The sequence below is a fragment of the Sceloporus occidentalis genome, unplaced genomic scaffold (genome assembly GCF_023333645.1).
Source record: "Sceloporus occidentalis isolate IW3139 unplaced genomic scaffold, rSceOcc1.0.p SCAF_20, whole genome shotgun sequence".
Taxonomy (NCBI): Eukaryota; Metazoa; Chordata; class Lepidosauria; order Squamata; family Phrynosomatidae; genus Sceloporus; species Sceloporus occidentalis.
In genome coordinates, this window is record NW_028317000.1 from 8,899,295 (window position 1) to 8,917,049 (window position 17,755).

The 17,755-nt window shown below is 46.5% G+C and overlaps 1 protein-coding gene across 3 annotated transcripts in view; it reads left to right on the top strand.

The window, feature by feature from the left end:
* Positions 1 to 825: 825 nt before the first annotated feature.
* ADAM15 (ADAM metallopeptidase domain 15) overlaps positions 826 to 17,755 on the top strand; it is a 47,672-nt gene continuing 30,742 nt past the window's right edge. Inside the window, exons 1-4 of one of the 3 annotated variants that reach the window (XM_089483832.1) lie at positions 826 to 899; positions 9,448 to 9,551; positions 10,632 to 10,714; positions 14,698 to 14,776. In XM_089483832.1, the coding sequence (XP_089339958.1) occupies positions 839 to 899; positions 9,448 to 9,551; positions 10,632 to 10,714; positions 14,698 to 14,776 (327 nt within the window). In that variant the 5' untranslated portion in view covers positions 826 to 838. Of the gene's footprint in view, positions 900 to 4,280; positions 5,302 to 9,447; positions 9,552 to 10,631; positions 10,715 to 14,697; positions 14,777 to 17,755 lie in introns of those variants that run through there. The other 2 variants (XM_089483833.1, XM_089483834.1) reach the window with 2 other exon arrangements.

Consider the following 17,755-nt stretch of genomic DNA (forward strand, 5'->3'; position numbering starts at 1 on the left):
AGGAAGGAAGGAAGGAGGAAGGGAAGGAGGAAGGATGGAAGGGAGGGAGGGAGGGAGGGAGGGAGGGAGGGAGGAGGAAGGGAAGGAGGAAGGATGGAAGGGAGGAAGGAAGGAAGGAAGGAAGGAAGGAGGAAGGGAAGGAGGAAGGATGGAAGGGAGGAAGGATGGAAGGAAGGAACGGAGGGAGGGAGGGAGGGAGGGAGGGAGGGAGGAGGAAGGGAAGGAGGAAGGATGGAAGGGAGGAAGGAAGGAAGGAAGGAAGGAAGGAAGGAAGGAGGAAGGAAAGGAGGAAGGATGGAAGGGAGGAAGGATGGAAGGAAGGAAGGGAGGGAGGGAGGGAGGGAGGGAGGAGGAAGGGAAGGAGGAGGGAGGGAGGGAGGGAGGGAGGAAGGAAGGAAGGAAGGGAGGAGGGAGGGAGGGAGGAAGGAGGAAGGGAAGGAGGAAGGATGGAAGGGAGGGAGGGAGGGAGGGAGGGAGGAAAGAAGGAAGGATGGAGGGAGGGAGGGAGGAAGGAGGAAGGGAAGGAGGAAGGATGGAGGGAGGGAGGGAGGAAGGAAGGAAGGAGGAAGGGAAGGAGGAAGGATGGATGGAGGGAGGGAGGAAGGAAGGAAGGAGGAAGGGAAGGAGGAAGGATGGATGGAGGGAGGGAGACTGTCCTGGGCTGGCAGGGCAAGGCAGGCCAGGGCTTTTCGGGCGGGAGGCAGGAGCAGGAGGCAGGGCCTGAGCTGCTTGGCCTGAAGGGAGGCGGCCAGGAGGAGCACCGCCTTCTGGGCCGGGAAGAGCAGCAGCAGCAGCAGGAGGAGGAGGAGGCGGAGGCCGCTGTCTCTCTTCCAGAAGGATGGCGCTCTGGGCTCTGGCGGCGGGGCTGCTGGCCTGGGCTTCGTGCGGGGAAGGCGCGGGTGAGGCTGGCTTGAGGCCGCACGGGGGAGATAATCCGGGTTGAGCGCGCTTTAAAGGCGGGAGGGCTCCGGGCGAGGCGAGGGCACCCCAGAGCGCCCTCCCGCCCTTAGAGCGCGCTCAACCCGCATCAAACCCTCCCGTCTGGACCCACTCTCGGGCGGGACGCCCCCTCCCTTGCGGGGCTCCTCTCTCTCATTCCCTGGCGACAACCCTGGAAGGTAGGACAGGGCGGGGGCCCAGGGCAACGGAGGATCCATGTAGGGAATCCTGGGAGTTGTAGTTTTTGCGGCCCAATGAGCGACTGCGGAAACAATCAGGTTGGAGGCGGCTTAAATTGGCCTTTCCGCCATACTAAGGAATCCTGGGAGTTGTAGTGTTTCCGAGGCATTGAGCCTTCTCTGTCTGGTGCCGCAACAAAACCACAACCAACACTTTGACGCGTCTGGGAGCTATAGTTCTTCGAAGGGCAAAGCGATCCAGTTTGAGGCCACTGAAACTGGCCTTTGCTCAGTACTAGGGAATCCTGGGAGCTGTAGTGTCTGTGAGGCATTGAACCACTGCAGAAATGATCCCCTTTCAGACTTGCTTACATTGCCCTGGGTCCATGCCAGGGAATCCTGGGAGCTGTAGTGTTTGTGAGACATAGAGCCCTCTCTGTCAGAAAGAGCGCTGCTGCCATTCCTTTTCATTACTGCAGTGATTTGATCCCTTTTTAATTGTACTGGTGTTTCTTTTTTGAGTCCCAGTCTTGGGAGAAGGGCAGGATATTATTATTATGATTATTATTATTATTATTTCCCAGGATTCCCTAGGACTGAGCCTCAAAACTGGATCATTTGTGCAGTGCGTTTTGGACCTTAGTCCTGCTCAAGGCAAAATGGTCAGCCACCTTCAGTCCCTTTTTTGGGGAGAAGGGTGTCATAGAAGTGAAATTGATGATGATGATGATGATGATGGAATGGAGGACATGTCCAGAAAAAGGAGGACATGGCGATCCTATGAGCGAGACAAGCCCTCCCTGTCCTCCGCTCAGGACTTGCAGATTCAGTCCCGTGATTGAATACAGTGGTCCCCCGGGTTACGAAATTAATTCGTTCCGCGGTTAATTTCGTAACCCGAAAACCTTCGTAACCCGAATTGCCATAGGCGCTAATAGAAAAAAAGCCGCGGCTCCGCCGCGGCTCCATTTGAAACAGCGCCGGGGTTTTTTCGTAACCCGAAAAAACCTTCGTAAGCCGAAGCAATAAATCCCTATGGGATTTATTCGTATCCCGAAAATTTCGTACCCCGGGTAATTCGTATCCCGGGGTACCACTGTATATCCATCTGGTTTGTGGCTTTCCTCTTTTGTGTGTGCCTTCGAGTTGTTTCCGACTCATTTGACCCTAAGCAAAGCTATCATAGTGTTTTCTTGGCAAGGTTGATTCAGAGGATGTTTGCCATCGCCTTCCCCTGAGGCTGAGAGAGTGTCACCTGCCAAGGTCACCCAGTGGGTTTTGTGGCTGAAGTGGAATTCGAACCCTGGCCTACAAAGTCACAGTCCAACGTTATCACCTTTTCTAGTGAGTCATACTTTCTCATGATGTGGCCGTCGGGAGTTGCCTTCTTTGGAAGTCTTTGAACAGAGGCTGGGTGGCCATCTGTCTGGTATGCTTTGAGTGTGAGTTCCTGCATGGCAGAGGTTGGACTGGATGGCCCTTGGGGTCTCTTCCAGTTCTGTGATTCGATAACCAAAGTGCAGCAGCCATAGGTCCCAGCCGTTTCATTTTTTGGCACCATGTCAACTCCGTGGCCTTCAGGTATTTGCAGTCCCTGATCTGTGGGGTTAATCGCTATCAAGGATGATGGGAGATGTAGTCCAAGGAGAGGGCACTGGGCTGAATACACTGCCTTGATCTGTGCTGACAGGCACCAGTCTCCAACAAGCGTCTCCAACAAGCATCTTTCCCAGCTGTAGGGGGGAATGCCAGGGATTGAAGCCATAACTTTGTGCATGTGGAACATGGGCTTGAGCATGACAGGTGGGCATTGTTAGGCCACATTAGAATGGCAGTGGCAAAGCCCCCTCTGAAGAAACTGGCCAAGAAAACCCCATGATAAACCTATTATTCATCATTGTTGTTGTTGCTGTTGTTGTTGTTGTTGTGTGCTTTCAATTCCTTTTCAACTTATGGCAATCTTCAAGTGAACCTATTTTGGGGTTTTCTTGGCCACTTTCTTCAGAGGAGGTTTACCATTGCCTTACCCTGAGGCTGAGGGAATGCAATTCTCCCAGGTCACCCAGTGGATTTTATGGCCAAGTGGGAATTTGAACCCTGGTCTCCAGAGTCATTGTCTGATGCGCTAATCACTACGCCACGCCGGATCTAAAGTTTTTCTTAAGGTGTGCCGTAAGTCAAAATTGACTTGGGCTGTATCCACACTGCAGAAATAATCAGGTTTGATACCGCTTTAACTGGCCTGGCTCCAGACTATGGAATTCTGGGAGTGATAGTTTTGTGAGACACTGAGTCTCCTCTGTAAGAGAGCTCTCATGCCACAATAAACTATGGTGTTTATCGTAGAATCCTAGAATCATAGAGTTGGAAGAGACCACAAGGGCCATCCAGTCCAATCCCATTCTGCCATGCAGGAACTCTAAGTCAAAGCATCCCTGACAGTTGGCCATCCAGCCTCTGCTTACAGACCTCCAAGGAAGGAGACTCCACTACACTCCGAGGGAGTTTGTTCCATTGTCGAACAGCCCTCACTGTCAGGAAGATCCTCCTAATGTTTAGGTGGAATCTCTTTTCATGCAGCGTGGATCCGTTGCTCCAGGTCCTGTTCTCTGGAGCAGCAGAAAACAAGCTTACTCCCTCCTCAATATGACATCCCTTCACATATTTAAACAGGGCTATCATATCACCTCTTAATCTTCTTTTATCCAGGCTAAACATCCCCAGCTCCCTCAGTCGTTCCTCATAGGGCATGGCTTCCAGACCCTTCACCATTTTAGTCGCCCTCCTTTGGACACGCTCCACTTTCTCCACATCCTTTTTAAATTGTGGTGCCCAGAACTGAACACAATATTCCCGGTGGGGCCTGACCAGAACAGAATACAGTGGCACTATTACTTTCCTTGATCTAGACACTATACTTCTATTGATGCAGCCTAAAATTGCATTGGCCTTTTTAGCTGCCGCATCACGCTGTTGACTCATGTTCAATTTGTGGTCTATTTGGACCCCTAGATCCCTTTCACATGTAGTCTCATTCAGCCAAGTGTCCTCCATCCTATATCTCTGTATTTCATTTTTCTGCCCTAAGTGCAGTTCCTTACATTTCTCTGTGTTGAATTTCATTTTGTTAGCTTTGGCCCGGCTTTCTAGTCTATTCAGATTGTTTTGAATTTTGATCCTGTCCTCTGGGGTATTAGCTATTCCTTCCAAGTAAACCTGCAGCTTCTACACTGATTATTTTGCAGTGAATAATTAATAATAATAATAATAATAATAATAATAATAATAATTCCTTGATGATAATAATAATAAATGGATGGGGCTCTGACATGGAGGATAGATATAGATGTAGTGAAATGGATGAGAAGAATGACAGTAGAATAGATGTAGATGGGGCTGACATGAATGGGGGCTCTGACACGGAGGACCCCTTTCAGAGCCCCCCTTTGAATTTGGCTGCCAGGGATGGGAAAAGAGAAGGGAGGAAGAAACATGAAGATGTCATTCGCGTGAGGCTAGCATTCACATGAAAGTGGAACCAGGCTCCCTTCTTCACCCCAGAAGTGCAAAGGTTCAGGATGCGTTCAGACCCCCACTGAGCATGTGCAAGGGTCCCAGTTCGAATCGCTGAATCTGCATGGTATGCACCCGTGTGGTAATACAATTTGCACTCACTCCGCTTTGCATGAATCCGCATCATATTACTTGCCTTGGATTTGATTCCCCCTCGATTCAGAAGGGCAACAGAAGGGCAACCAGGTGTGATAAAACATTCATGTTATAACGTGAATTCTCATAGCTGAACCAGGAGTCACCCCGGATCTGACCTGCAAAAAGCCCCCTGTGATATACTCCTATAATTCCCAGGATTCTCTAGCACTGTTAAAGTGGTCTCGAATTGGATTATTTCTGCAGTTTGTTTTGTACCTGTGTCTGTTTTAAATGTTCGTATGGAAAAGGATCTTGTAGCATTTTTGAGAGTAAATGAAAGTTTGTTGTGACTCCGCTCTGAGGCCACAACAAACTGTAGTTCCCAGAATTCCATAGCATTGGGTCAGGGCAGTTAAATCGGTGTCAACTCGGATTATTTCTGCAGTGTGGATGCAGCCAAAGAGTCACACAGCAGCAGCAGTAGCAGCAAGAAATAGATGGAGAAATCAGAAGGTTGCCAGAAAAACAAGTGGTGAGATCATGGCAGAGGCAAATTTCCAAAAGCTATTCTCTTTGCCAGTACTTAGGAAGCTGCCTTGGTGTCCTTTGGATGCCCTTTCGGACAATAATTCCTATCATCCCCACTAGCCAGTTTGGCTAATAATCAGGAACCATGGAAGCGGTAATCTCAAGTCAGAGCCTTGCTCCACCTGGCCCGGTATTGACAAGGTTTCAGGTGAGGAGAGCTCTAGTTTCCCCTGATGGTCTGCCGGGATTGACTAGCCCTGACCCTGCTCCCAAAACCACAAGAGTGGATTTGGATTGGGATGGTGGTGCCACCTTTCTCGGTTGAATGCATCCCACGCTCAAGTCCGTGTGCCTCTGGTCCAAAACACACTGCAGAAATAATCCAGTTTCAGGCCGCTTTAACTGCTAGAGAATCCTGGGATCTGTAGTTTTGTGAGATCCTTCTTCATCAGAGAGCTCTGGTGCCACCACAAACTGTAATTCCCAGGCTTCCCTAGCACTGAGCCAGGGCAATGAAAGTGGTCTCAAGATGGATTACTTCTGCAGTGTGTTTTGGACCTCTGTATCTAGTGGCAGTGCCCCTCCCTGGACTCTGTGATGCCAGGCACTGGGGATGTGTCCCTGAGTTTGTGCAGAGGGCAGCACATTCTCTTCACAGATTTAAGATGCATCTGCACTGCAGAAACAATCTGGTTTGATACCACTTTAACTGTTATGGCTCAGTGCTATGATAAGGGAATTGTAGTTTTGTGAGACATTTGGCCTTCTCCGACGGGAAGCTCTGGTGCCACAACAAACCACAATTTCCAGGATTCTGTAGCATTGGGGAATGATAGCCAAAGGGGTGTCAAACTGGATTATTTCTGCAGTGCAGATGCAGCCTAAATTGTGGAAGTCCTGTTACAGAGAGGAATGGGATGGAGAGTCAAAGGAACTTGGATGCTTTTTGCTGACAGTTTTGAACCTTATATGTTTTTTAAAGGTGTATGATTGCAGGAGGGCAACCTCTCTCATGTGCGTGTTTACTCAGGAGTAAACCCTGTGGTTCCCTTCAAAGCCCACCCAGAGTCAAATCTGAATGCTCCAGACAATTTTCTGGTTTGGGATTTTTTTTTAATCTCCTGTGAGAATTAACATGGTATCATTTGCATTCCTATCCCACTTTGCCTCCCTGACCTTGAAGCAGCTGTTGTGGCTTTTCTCCATCCCATTTTGATCCTTGGAACAACAACCCTGTAAGGAAGATCAGCAGATATAGAGAGGGGGAGAATGTTGCTGGCTCAAGTCAGGAAGTGTCTCATTGATGAGTGAGGACTTAAACCTGGAACTCTCCAGTCCCAGTCCAAGATCCTAACCGTTACTCTGGATGAGCTCTCCACTGGCTTTTTTGGTTGTGCAAACTGGAAATGCATAAATCTTGATCTTTTGACTGTGTTCTGCTCTTCATCCTGAAGGCAGATGGAAACCTGGCACGCGTTCCTACTACGATTTAAAGCAAATTGCTGATTGGGGTATATGACTGTCATCCCCATTTGAAACCGGTTCCGATCCTACTGTGATTGGTTTCAATCGTGATGAAGCGAGGCAAATGCAAAATACCCCGCTCTTTCTCGTTCTTTGGCGGTTCTTTTGAACAGAATCAATTCAATGGGTGGGAAGTACGGAACTGAATCGCATAATTCTGGAGGGCAGGGACTAATGGCAGAGGGATATTTACCATCTCTCCTCCGTTTTTGGTTGATCCATCATCCCCCCCTCCCAGCACTGTCTTTGTGCTTCTGGTGTGACCTATGGGCTCATGATAGAAGATTCTATTAATTGATTTTGCAACTACTTGCAATCAGTGAAGCAAGAAGTTGCAAAACCAATAAATTGAATCTTCTATCAATAAATTCTCCTCCTCCTCCTCCATTTAATTGTGTAGCCCATAAGCCTTCGGCAGTCAATCCTATATATTATTCAGGCGTTCCCAGGAAGAAGCACTTGCCAGAAAATACTTTTTGCCTTTGCTCCAAATCACACTGCACTTCAGAAGAAGAAGAGGCAACTTGTGGTCCTAGATGTTGCTGCTAGACTCTAGTTCCCATCCTCTATGGCTATTGGGTGGTACTGGTTGGGGATGATAGTGGCTGTTGGGGTTGGGGAATTGAATAGGTCCATATTTGTGTATAGTTTATAGTTTTAAAATTGCATTTTTGGGAGGGATGAATTGTCTATTTACTGTGTATTTTTATCTTCAGCTTTTAGATTGCATGCCTTTGGCAGGTTTAAGTTGTTTTGATGATTCTGTAAAATGCCATGTGACACTTACGGTGCTATATAAATAAATAATAACAATAACAACAACAGGTGGGGAGTGGAGCATGTCAGAATCCAGAATAGACTGCAGTTCATCTTAGAAAGACATAGAAAGAAACTGCCTGTTTATTGCTTGCTGTTGTTGTGTGCCTTCACATTGTTTCCAAGTTATAGCGACCCTAAGGGGTTTTCTTGGCAAGATTTCTTCAGAAGGGAGTTGCCTTTGCCTCTGAGGCTGAGAGAGTGTGACTTGCCCAAGGTGATCCAGTGGGGTTTGTGGCCGTGCTAGGAACCAAACTCTGGCAAATAGACTTTCGGAGAAGGGAAAGCATGCTGAAGCTTGCGCTGTTTCTCATCCCTTCCCTCCCTGTAAGCTAATCTCTCTTCCCACTTAAGCTTTTAAGCCTGTTTCAGTGAAGGTTTAGGCCATGCCCATTGCAGTTCCTTATGCGCTGGTTGAGAGGAAAACCACAAAGGGAGGAACTCCTTTTTTTGGTATCTGAAAAAGGGTTGCCAAATTCTATGCCTGTGCAAAGGCGAGAAAAGCAAAACAGTCTAAGGCCCCCGTACAGACAGGCTACTTTGGAGGTATGCTGTTTAAATAAGAGTCTGGAAGCCACTCCAAAGCCATGTTCCCCTCCTTAGGTCTGGAGCATGGCTTTGGCATGGCTTCCAGTCTCTTAGGACTCATGCATCATTTAAACAGCATATCTCCAAAGTGACCCGAAGCAGCTTTATTTTGGCCTGTCTGTATGGGCCCTAAGTTTCTAATCCATAGGGCTGTGAAGAAATCTCAGATTTAATAAACTACGACTTGAGGCCTCAAATTCTGCAGAACCCCTCATATTCTCAGGCAGCAGGAAGAAAACTGTTAAGATTGTGTTCGTTCTTTTGTACATGAACAAAGCAGGTCATCTTCATGGGGGACGTCAGTTGCTCCTATGGCTTATCTAGCCAGTGTAGATAAGCAAGAAATTGTTGTTGTGTGTCTTCAAGTCATTTCCGAATTATGGCGAACCTAAGATGAATCTATCATGGGGTTTTCTTGGCAAGTTGCTTCAAAGGAGGTTTGCTATTGCCATCCTCTGAACTTGCCATTGCCATCCTCTAAACCCCAGTGGGTTTACATGACCGAGCTGGGATTCGAACTCTGGGCTCCAGAGTCTTTGTCCAGTGATTAAACCACTACACCACACTGACTCAAAAGATGTTCTAACCAGTTGCATTTGTATAAGACAGGATCCAAATTCATAGATTTCTTCACATATTCAAAAGAGAAAAAGCATGGGACCTCAAACTTGCAAGTACAGAAGAAATTGAAGCTGTCTGTGACTGATTTTCCCAAGACCAGATTAAGAGACACTGAAAGCCTAGATTGTGCCAAGGCCCATCTTATTATCAAAAGAAATGTGCTTTTCTCACCATTGTGCTTTATCTGAAATTTAGTATTTTTAATTGACGAATTTGCAAACGTGGATAAATTCGGACCTAAAATGGATAGAAAATCCTCACCTGTTCCTGATGGTGAGGAGCCAACCCAGATAAATTAGGCAAAAAAATGTATATGCAGATGAGTTCATTTGCATAATAAACATTTAATTTAACTGTACTGCCATCAGATTGATGGGCTCTCTCAATAGAGAACTGAGATTTTTCATGATGGCAACCTGGGCTTGGAAAAAGTGACTTTTGGGGATGACAGCTCCCAGAATGCCCCAGCCAGCCAGATGGCTTGGGTATTCTGGGAGAAGTCCATCCCAAAAGTTAGTTTTTGGTACCAACTGTTCAAGGCTGTGTGTACAACTGGCACTGGAACAAGGATGATAACGCTTTTGCTATTTTTTGTTTCCAGCTGGTGATGCCCAGCAACGTTGGAGCAACTGGACCTGCTCCTTGCCCATTGTACCGAGGGTCATAAAGGGCAGCGGGACTGTCAGCCTACAGGAAGCAGCACTGGTAAGATCTCCTGCCCACTTTTTGATCTAAGCAGTGTAACCGGGATAGGAAGCTGAGCAGCTGCAACACCAGCATGACCTCAAGCCAAGCTGGCCAGATGATCTCATCTTCTACTATTTCCCCCCTTCATCCAGCCTTGAGCCTTTCCCCCAGTGATGTGCCCAACCCACGGATGTTGGGAGTCTCCCAAGCATTTCCGTCTATTACTTTTGGGCAGGAAATGCCGGGTGGGTTTGGGATGGGAGTGGGGGGCAAAGGAACAAGCCCCTCACCGCCTCCCCCAGTCCCATTCACACCCACAGGACAATGAGCTAACTAGGGAGCGGCTCTTCCTGCCAGCAAAGGTTGCGCGGAGATAAAGACACTTTCTCCTGGCCTTCATTTGACCCGGACACCAGGCCCAGTTGACGGGAGTCTGGATTTGAGGTTTAACACGGCCAGATAGGGCAGAGCTGATCTGGGGAGAAAGGAATCTGTTTGGGCACTATATCTCTCCTTAAGAATATCAGAGGAGACCTGATGGATCGTGTCAAAGGTCCTGTTTGCACCAGCTTTCTTTTCCCGATCAGATGCTTCCATGGGAACCCTCTTGGTCATGTTCCCCAAAAACTGGTAATTAGAGGTAGGCTGCATGGGGTGGTTCCATTTCAGAGGAAATTAGGAGGATTTTGCTTGTACCGTTGGCCCTTCTTATACATGGATTTTTTTATACACGGATTCAAGCATCCATGGTTTGAAAATGTTCAAAAAACTATAAATTTCAAATATCAAACCTTGATTTTCTATTTTTTATAAGGGACACCATTTTGCTATATTATATTTAATGGGACTTGAGCATCCACAGATTTTGTTATCCACGGGGGATCCTGGAACCAAACCCCAGCAGATAACAAGGGTCCACTGTATTCCCTATTTATTGCCTCTGATATTAGCCATCCTGACTGGTATTCTTAGAACACTTTCTGCAACAAAATGTGCTTGCAAACCCTTTTGTTTGGAGAGAGTCCTGTTGGCAGTAATGATGTCTTTTGTGGGTGCCTCCTTGTTCTTCCTCCAACCATCTCAGTCTCTCATTCACAGGGCCAGGACGGGTTTCCGCCTCGACTACAGCTTGCTCTGGAGGTCGAAGGAGAGCACTTGATCCTGGATTTAGCACAGAATAGGTGAGTCTGAGGGTTGTGATGAGGAAAAGGTTCTTGGGGCAGGAACTTGTGGTGTTTGAGAACTCAAAGTCCCATTATCCGTAAATGGCATGGTTTGTAGTGGAACCCAGGTTCTTCATGCCTGTTTTTAAGGGAATGGGGTCTAAGAGCATTAAGAAATAAAAATGCTTGCCTTCTGCATTTACTTCAGCTATCCTCTCAACCTGTGGTCAGCTTTTAGTGTTTGGAAGTGAAACAAGGAAGTTCTGTTTAGACTGTAAAGTCGAAGGCTTTCATGGCCAGCATCCATAGTTTTTTGTGGGTTTTTCGGGCTATGTGGCCATGTTCCAGAAAAGTTTCTTCCTGACGTTTCGCCAGTATCTGGCTGGCATCTTTCAGAGAATCTTCTCTGAAGATGCCAGCCACAGATGCTGGCAAAACGTCAGGAAGAAACTTTTCTGGAACATGGCCACATAGCCCGAAAAACCCACAAAAAACTCTGTTTAGACTGCATCTGCACTACAGAAATAATGCAATTTGGGACCATTCTGGGATTTGTAGTTTTGTGAGACATTTAGCTTCTGGCAGAGAATTTTGGTGTCACCGTAAACTACAAATAATAAGATTCCATTGGATGTTAAAGTGGTGTCAAATTGGATTATTTCTGCAGTGTGGGTGTAGCCTAAGACACCCGCCATAACAACAGACAATGCCTTCTGAAGTTGTCTGCCTCCTTGTTTAGTATATTCTACAGTCAGTGCTCCAGTATGTGATCAACTCCACCCATCATTGCCAGCTATTGCCCAGCCAATGCTAGCCCAGGTAGGAACTGCTGGGAATATTAGTTTTACAGGCAACTTTCCCTGACTAGGCACTCCCTGGCTGCCTGGGATGACAATGCCCATTGTCCCCAGCGACTGGAGCATGCTGCATGTGGTTGATCGTAATTGCAGCCCACTTACAAACACAGGGGCATTGCAGTTGCCCACTTGGTGTTAACAGAGAGGCAGGTGGCTGAGTCCCCGTGTGTATCTGCTAGCTATAGGTACCATTGCAATTTAATTCCCCAACAAACTAGTGTCCTCCAGATGGACTGAACCTTAATTCTCATCAGTCAGAATGGGGATGATAGGAGCTTGGGGAGGCTGTAATATGTTTTATATAGGGATTGTCAGTGCTTCTCACTGAGGACGTTTTGGTCCAGAAAAGTTAAAATTTCTGAGCCTACGAAGACAAAGCCTTTATTATTTCTCCCACTAATGCCCCTTATGTAGAAAAAAGAAAATGTGGACCTCTAGAATAGATGTTGCTGGGTTGCAGTTCCCTTGAGCACTCACCATTTGCCATGCTGGTCGAGAAGTAATCTGATTTCCTGAGGCAGTGTGGTGCAGTGGTTAGAAGACTGTCACTTGGGAGATCTGAATTCAAGTCTCTAGTGAGTTGGGTGGCCTTGAACAAGTTCTCTTCCCCTACCCTCTCTCCCTTCTCTCTTTCTCACAATCTCTCACTCTCCATCTCCCTCCTTCTTTCTCTCTCTCTCTCTATACACCATACCTACCCCATAGTGTTGTTATGAGGATAAAGTAGGAAGGGGAGAATGATGCCTTGCTTTAATAGATGGGATATAAATCTAACTAGTGCATTAATAAAATGATAAGAATAAAAAGCAGCAGCAGCAGTAGTAGTAGTATGTATCTGGAAGGTCACATGTTCTCCATTGGTGTTGTAGCAGCTGGTAGACTATCTCTGACTGTGGAGGTTACTTCAAAAGCAGTGGTGGTTAGATTCTAATCCAGGAGATTAGAATGAAGATGTACACAAAAAAGGGAGGCTGGCAGACCTGTCTACCTTTGTACATTACAATGATAACATAACAGTCCAGCTTAATCCACTGCCTTCCCACTAACTTCTGCCCTCCTGGTGAGTTGGACTAAAATTCTCATCACTGTTGTCAGATGGAAGGGTTCAGATCATAGGACCTGTAGTCCATCCCATATGTGTAATCATAGAATCATAGAATATTAAGAGTTGGAAGAGACCCCAAGGGCCATCCAGTCCAACCCCTTCTGCCATGCAGGAAATCCAAATCAAAGCAACCCCGACAGATGACCATCCAGCCTCTGCTTAAAGACCTCCAAGGAAGGAGACTCCACTACACTCCAAGGGAGTTTATTCCACTGTCGAACAGCCCTTACTGTCAGGAAGTTCCTCCTAATGTTGAGGTGGAATCTCTTTTCCTGCAGCTTGCATCCATTGTTCCAGGTCCTGTTCTCTGGAGCAGCAGAAAACAAGCTTGCTCCCTCCTCAATATGACATCCTTTCAAATATTTAAACAGGGCTATCATATCACCTCTTAATCTTCTTTTCTCCAGGCTAAACATCCTCAGCTCCCTAAGTCGTTCCTCATAGGGCATGGTTTCCAGACCCTTCACCATTTTAGTCACCCTCCTTTGGACACACTCCAGTTTCTCAACATCCTTTTTAAATTGTGGTGCCCAGAACTGGATACAATATTCGAGGTGGGGCCTGACCAAAGTAGAATACAGTGGCACTATTACTTCTCTTGATCTAGACACTATACTTTTATTGATCAGTGCATCACAAGCTAATTATGCCAGGGGATTGGTGCTGGCAACTGATACCATGTCTCTGCCCATAGGCTGTGATTGTTTGTTATAGGTTGGCACTGGTCCATGGACCGCCAGTTTGACTAGAACTGGATTTGACCATAATCCAGAGATTGGGAAAGTGCAGCCCCCAGGGTCATGTTATGGACCTAATATTTTCTCTGCTCCACCCCAGGACAAGAACTACATCCTATAAAATTTAAAACATTCATGCAGAAGCAAAACTAGCACATTATGTTTGAGTTGCCAAAATGAACCCGTGTAGCCCAATTGAGGAGAAGGGAGGAGTAGAGGCAAAAACTGGACCCTCCTTCAGTGTAGGTGCCCAACCCTGCCACAATTCATCCCAGCATCCTGTTTCCAACAGTGGATGGCTGGATGTTTCCAGAAAGACAAAATGAAGAGACTCCACCACCCTCTGAGGCAGTGTGTTCCATTGTCAAACAGCTCTTACTATCAGGATGTTGTAAGATGATAGTTCATATCAACAAACTAGCTTGCTGAGAACAGGTCTTTTGTAAAGATTGTGAGTCTTGATTGCCTGCTCAGAAAACTGACGGCCCTCTTCCCTGATATTTTTTATTTCCAAGGAAATGTACACAGCAATATATTGATCTAGAAGCCACTCCTTAGGACTGATGTTTAGAAATGTTTAGGAAGCTTATGGAGCTGGGTATGTTTAGCTTGGGGAAGAGAAGACCGAAAGGTGACATGATAGCCATCTTTAAATATCTGAAGGGAGATCATGTAGAAGACAGAGCAAGCTTGTTTTCTGCTGCTCCAGAGACTTGAACTTGAAATAATGGATTTATCAGAAAAGAGATTCCATCTAAACATTGGGAGGGTGTTTTACGGTAAAAACTGCACAACAGTGGAATAGACTTCCTTGAGGAATTGTGATCTCTGCTTCTTTGGAAATTTTTAATCTGATGTTGGGTGGCCACCTTTCAGGAGTGCTTTAGTTATGTATTCTAGTATGGCAGGGGTTGGACTAAATGTCCCTCTGGGTCCTTTCCAACTCTATCATTCTGTTGTCACTGGGAAAACGCATTCCTCTCCTGCCAGCTAGTAGTGGCTGGTAGCTTTTGTGGCCATGGGGTGATGAATCTGCTCTGGATTTGAGTCTAAACTTGAGATGCAGAGTCCTATCCCCCAAATAGCTTTATCACCTTCGATAACTCTTTTTTAAAAAATCGATCTAATAACTGAGAGTGGCTTTGCTGTTCCTGCCAGTCCCCAGGAGGTTTGCAGCTGAGCTCTGAAAGAACAAGGAGACGGAGTGGGAGGTGATGTCATTGTCCCTGCTGATTGAAAAGTCCCCATGCGAGCCCTGGCTGTGTTACAACACCGAGGCTAATTGTGATTCCTTGGTTGCAGGGAGTTGCTGGCGGGCACCCAAGGACTCTTCTATTACCTTCCTGACGGGACGAGGGCAATGCATCCGACAGGCACGGAGGTGGGCCCCTGATTTTCTGGCTCTAAGCAGTGTGCGTACAGGCTGGCACTTCCAGGCAAAGAAGCTGAGAGATGCTGCTGCTGCCAGTCCTCCTGCCTCTGCCAGCTGGGATGCAGCCATCATGCGCAGGAACTGGATTGGTGGTGTGGCAGAGTTGCCAGCCCCAAAGCCGAAAAGCTGTCATGTGCTTAGCACAGTGTGAACGTGCTCTTCAGCAACCTTTTCTGGAAAATCTAACTCCAATAAAATAGGAGTGGGAATAGCATGGCTCCTGACCCCCCCCCCCCACCAGTTAGTTGCAGGTCAGGACAATCCTAGGCCAAAACATGAGACTGAGAAATGATGCCTTGTGATGCTACGAGGATGATGTTATAAGGAGCAGCTCCTGGTGATGCCATTAACTGTGCCACTCAGATTTTGAAAATAAACTAAGGGGCTGAGCAAACTGCCAGCACTGGCAGTGTAGGCTGGGTTGGGGTGAAGTCAGGGCATAGCACCTACATGACGCATCACCCCGGCTCTGACCCCAGTGTGGCATAATGCCACGCGCCTCACTACATGGTGCATGGTGTCACAGCGCTCCTCTGCTGCTGCGTCCAGATGACAAAGCGCTGAAGGAGAGCCGTAAAGCCGTGGTGCCACAGCTATCACGCCCTTTGCAGGGTGCAGATAGGAGCTGCTTTTTACATCTCCTTTTTGCCTCCTGCAAAGGCCAGATTGGGGCTGCGGCGTGCAGTTGCCACGATCCCAATCTGGCTGTAAAAGGGGTGGCTGCAGGCCGCCCCTTGGGGGCAGTCTGCACAGCCCCTAAGTCTAACTAGTCAGGAGAATATAGGTGTACACATATTTCAAAGTGAGTCCTAGAGTCCTTAGAGTTTCCTTGGGAAAATATTTTAAAAATTTAAAGGTTTTACCATTGCCTTCCTCCAAGGCTGAGAGAGGGACATGCCCAAAGTCACCCAGTAGCTTTTGAGGGCCTAGCAGGGATTTGAATCCTGATATCTGCTACTCTAACACTCAAACCTCTATATTGGTTGTTTTATGCTTTCAAGGCATTTCAAACTTATGGCGACCCTAAGCTATCACAGGGTTTTCTGGGGCTGAGTGTGTGTGACATGCCCAACATTACCCAGTGGGTTTCCATGGCTGAGTGGGGAATCAAATCCTGATCTCCAGAGTCATCCACTGTTTGAACCACTATACCATGCTAGTTTATACCTTGGATTTATTTCTCACTCCCTTTTCTTGTACCTTGGGAACAGGAGTTCAAGGGAGTGCACAGAATGGAGTCATAGCAGTTCCCGTAGTATCAAACAGTGGGATTAAGTTCCTGTAGTATCAGTATCACCACTGGGTTTCCATTGCTGATCAGGGATTCTAACCCTGGTCTCTAAGAGTCCTGTTCCAACACTTAAACCACTGCATCATGCTGGCTCTAAAAATGTTCTTATTTGCGTTCAAGTTGACTCTAACCTTATGGTGATTCTTTGTTGTGGTTAACTGCTGTCAAGTCAACTTATGGTGACTGCCCTGCTCAGGTCTTGCAAACCCAGGGCTGTAGCTTCCTTAGAATCAGAATCAGAATCATAGCATTGGAAGAAACTCAAGAGCTATCCAATCCAACCCCATTCTGCCATGCAGGAAGACACTCCTGACAGATGGCCATCCACCCTCTGTTTCAAAATCTCCAAAGAAGGAGACTCCACCACACTGCAAGGCAGTGTATTCCACTGTTGAACAGCTTTTATCATCAGGATTCCACCTCAACAGTCTTCCTAATGTTTAGGTAGAATATCTTTTCCTATAGTTTGAATCTATTCTTCCAGGTCCTATTCTCTGGAGCAGCAGAAAACAAGTTTGCTTCAGTATGACATCCCTTCAGATCTTTAAACATGGCTATCATGTCACCTCTTATTACTTTCTCTTCTCCTTGATTGACTCTATCCATCTGGAATGTTTTTTTTCCTCTCTTCCTACTGTCTTCTACCTTATTGTTACTTTTACTCATGATGCACATGTTGGAGCCCTCCTGGTTTATGCCAGATATAGAGAAAATTGCATTTTTTATTACAAGGTTCCCCAGCCAGTTTCCTGAAGTTCAAGAATAACTTTTCCAGTGCTGAGGAATCTTGGTTTGTGGTAAGAGATTATGTGAATTGAAATCTAATAAACCCAATACAAAAGTTGTAATCCTTACCAATAATGAGCTAGTTGTAACTCCATTTTTTGTAATGACTGAAGATGCAACTCAGTTATATTTTTATTTTAAATGTAATGGGAATTACTTCCCTCTTTCATACAGTAACCCAAATTGTTTTAGTGGTGGAGTCACTATTTACAGATGACAGATGGACTCACTATTCATGTGTGATTAACATCCTGATTAGTCAGACTCTAGAGACCAGGGATTGAATTCCAACTCAACCATGAAATCCACTGGGTGACCTCACACATTCTCAGCCTCAGAAGGTCTGAAGAAACTTGCCAAGAAAACCCCAAGATAGGTTCTGCCTTAGGGTCGCCAGGTCAGAAATTACTTAAAGGCAGATAACACACACAAAGTATCAGTCAATGGTAAATTGGTAACTCAATGAAATTTACAAATGGGTTGAGTTACCAGTTCAATAGATCTACTCTAGTTGAGACTAACAATTGGATTTAGGCTAGGGTGGGCAGATACTATTAGGCCACAGCTCCCAGCATTCCTAACCATTGATTATGCTGGCTAGGCCTAATGGGACTTGCAGTCCAACAGTATCTGGGGAGCTGCTGAGTTCAATTCATGATTTAGGCCAGTGAGAGTTGGATTTTAAGTGACTAAATGGGGAACTAATTTGTTTTGTAGGATCTGAAATTAGGGAAGAAAGTTTTAAAATGTAGTGTTCTCAGCTGTAATTTGGAAGGGTAAAGGATGTGGCCATAGAGAAGGATGAACTACACTCACCATGCTAGGAGGCTGTGCTTATTTTCTTCTCTCTT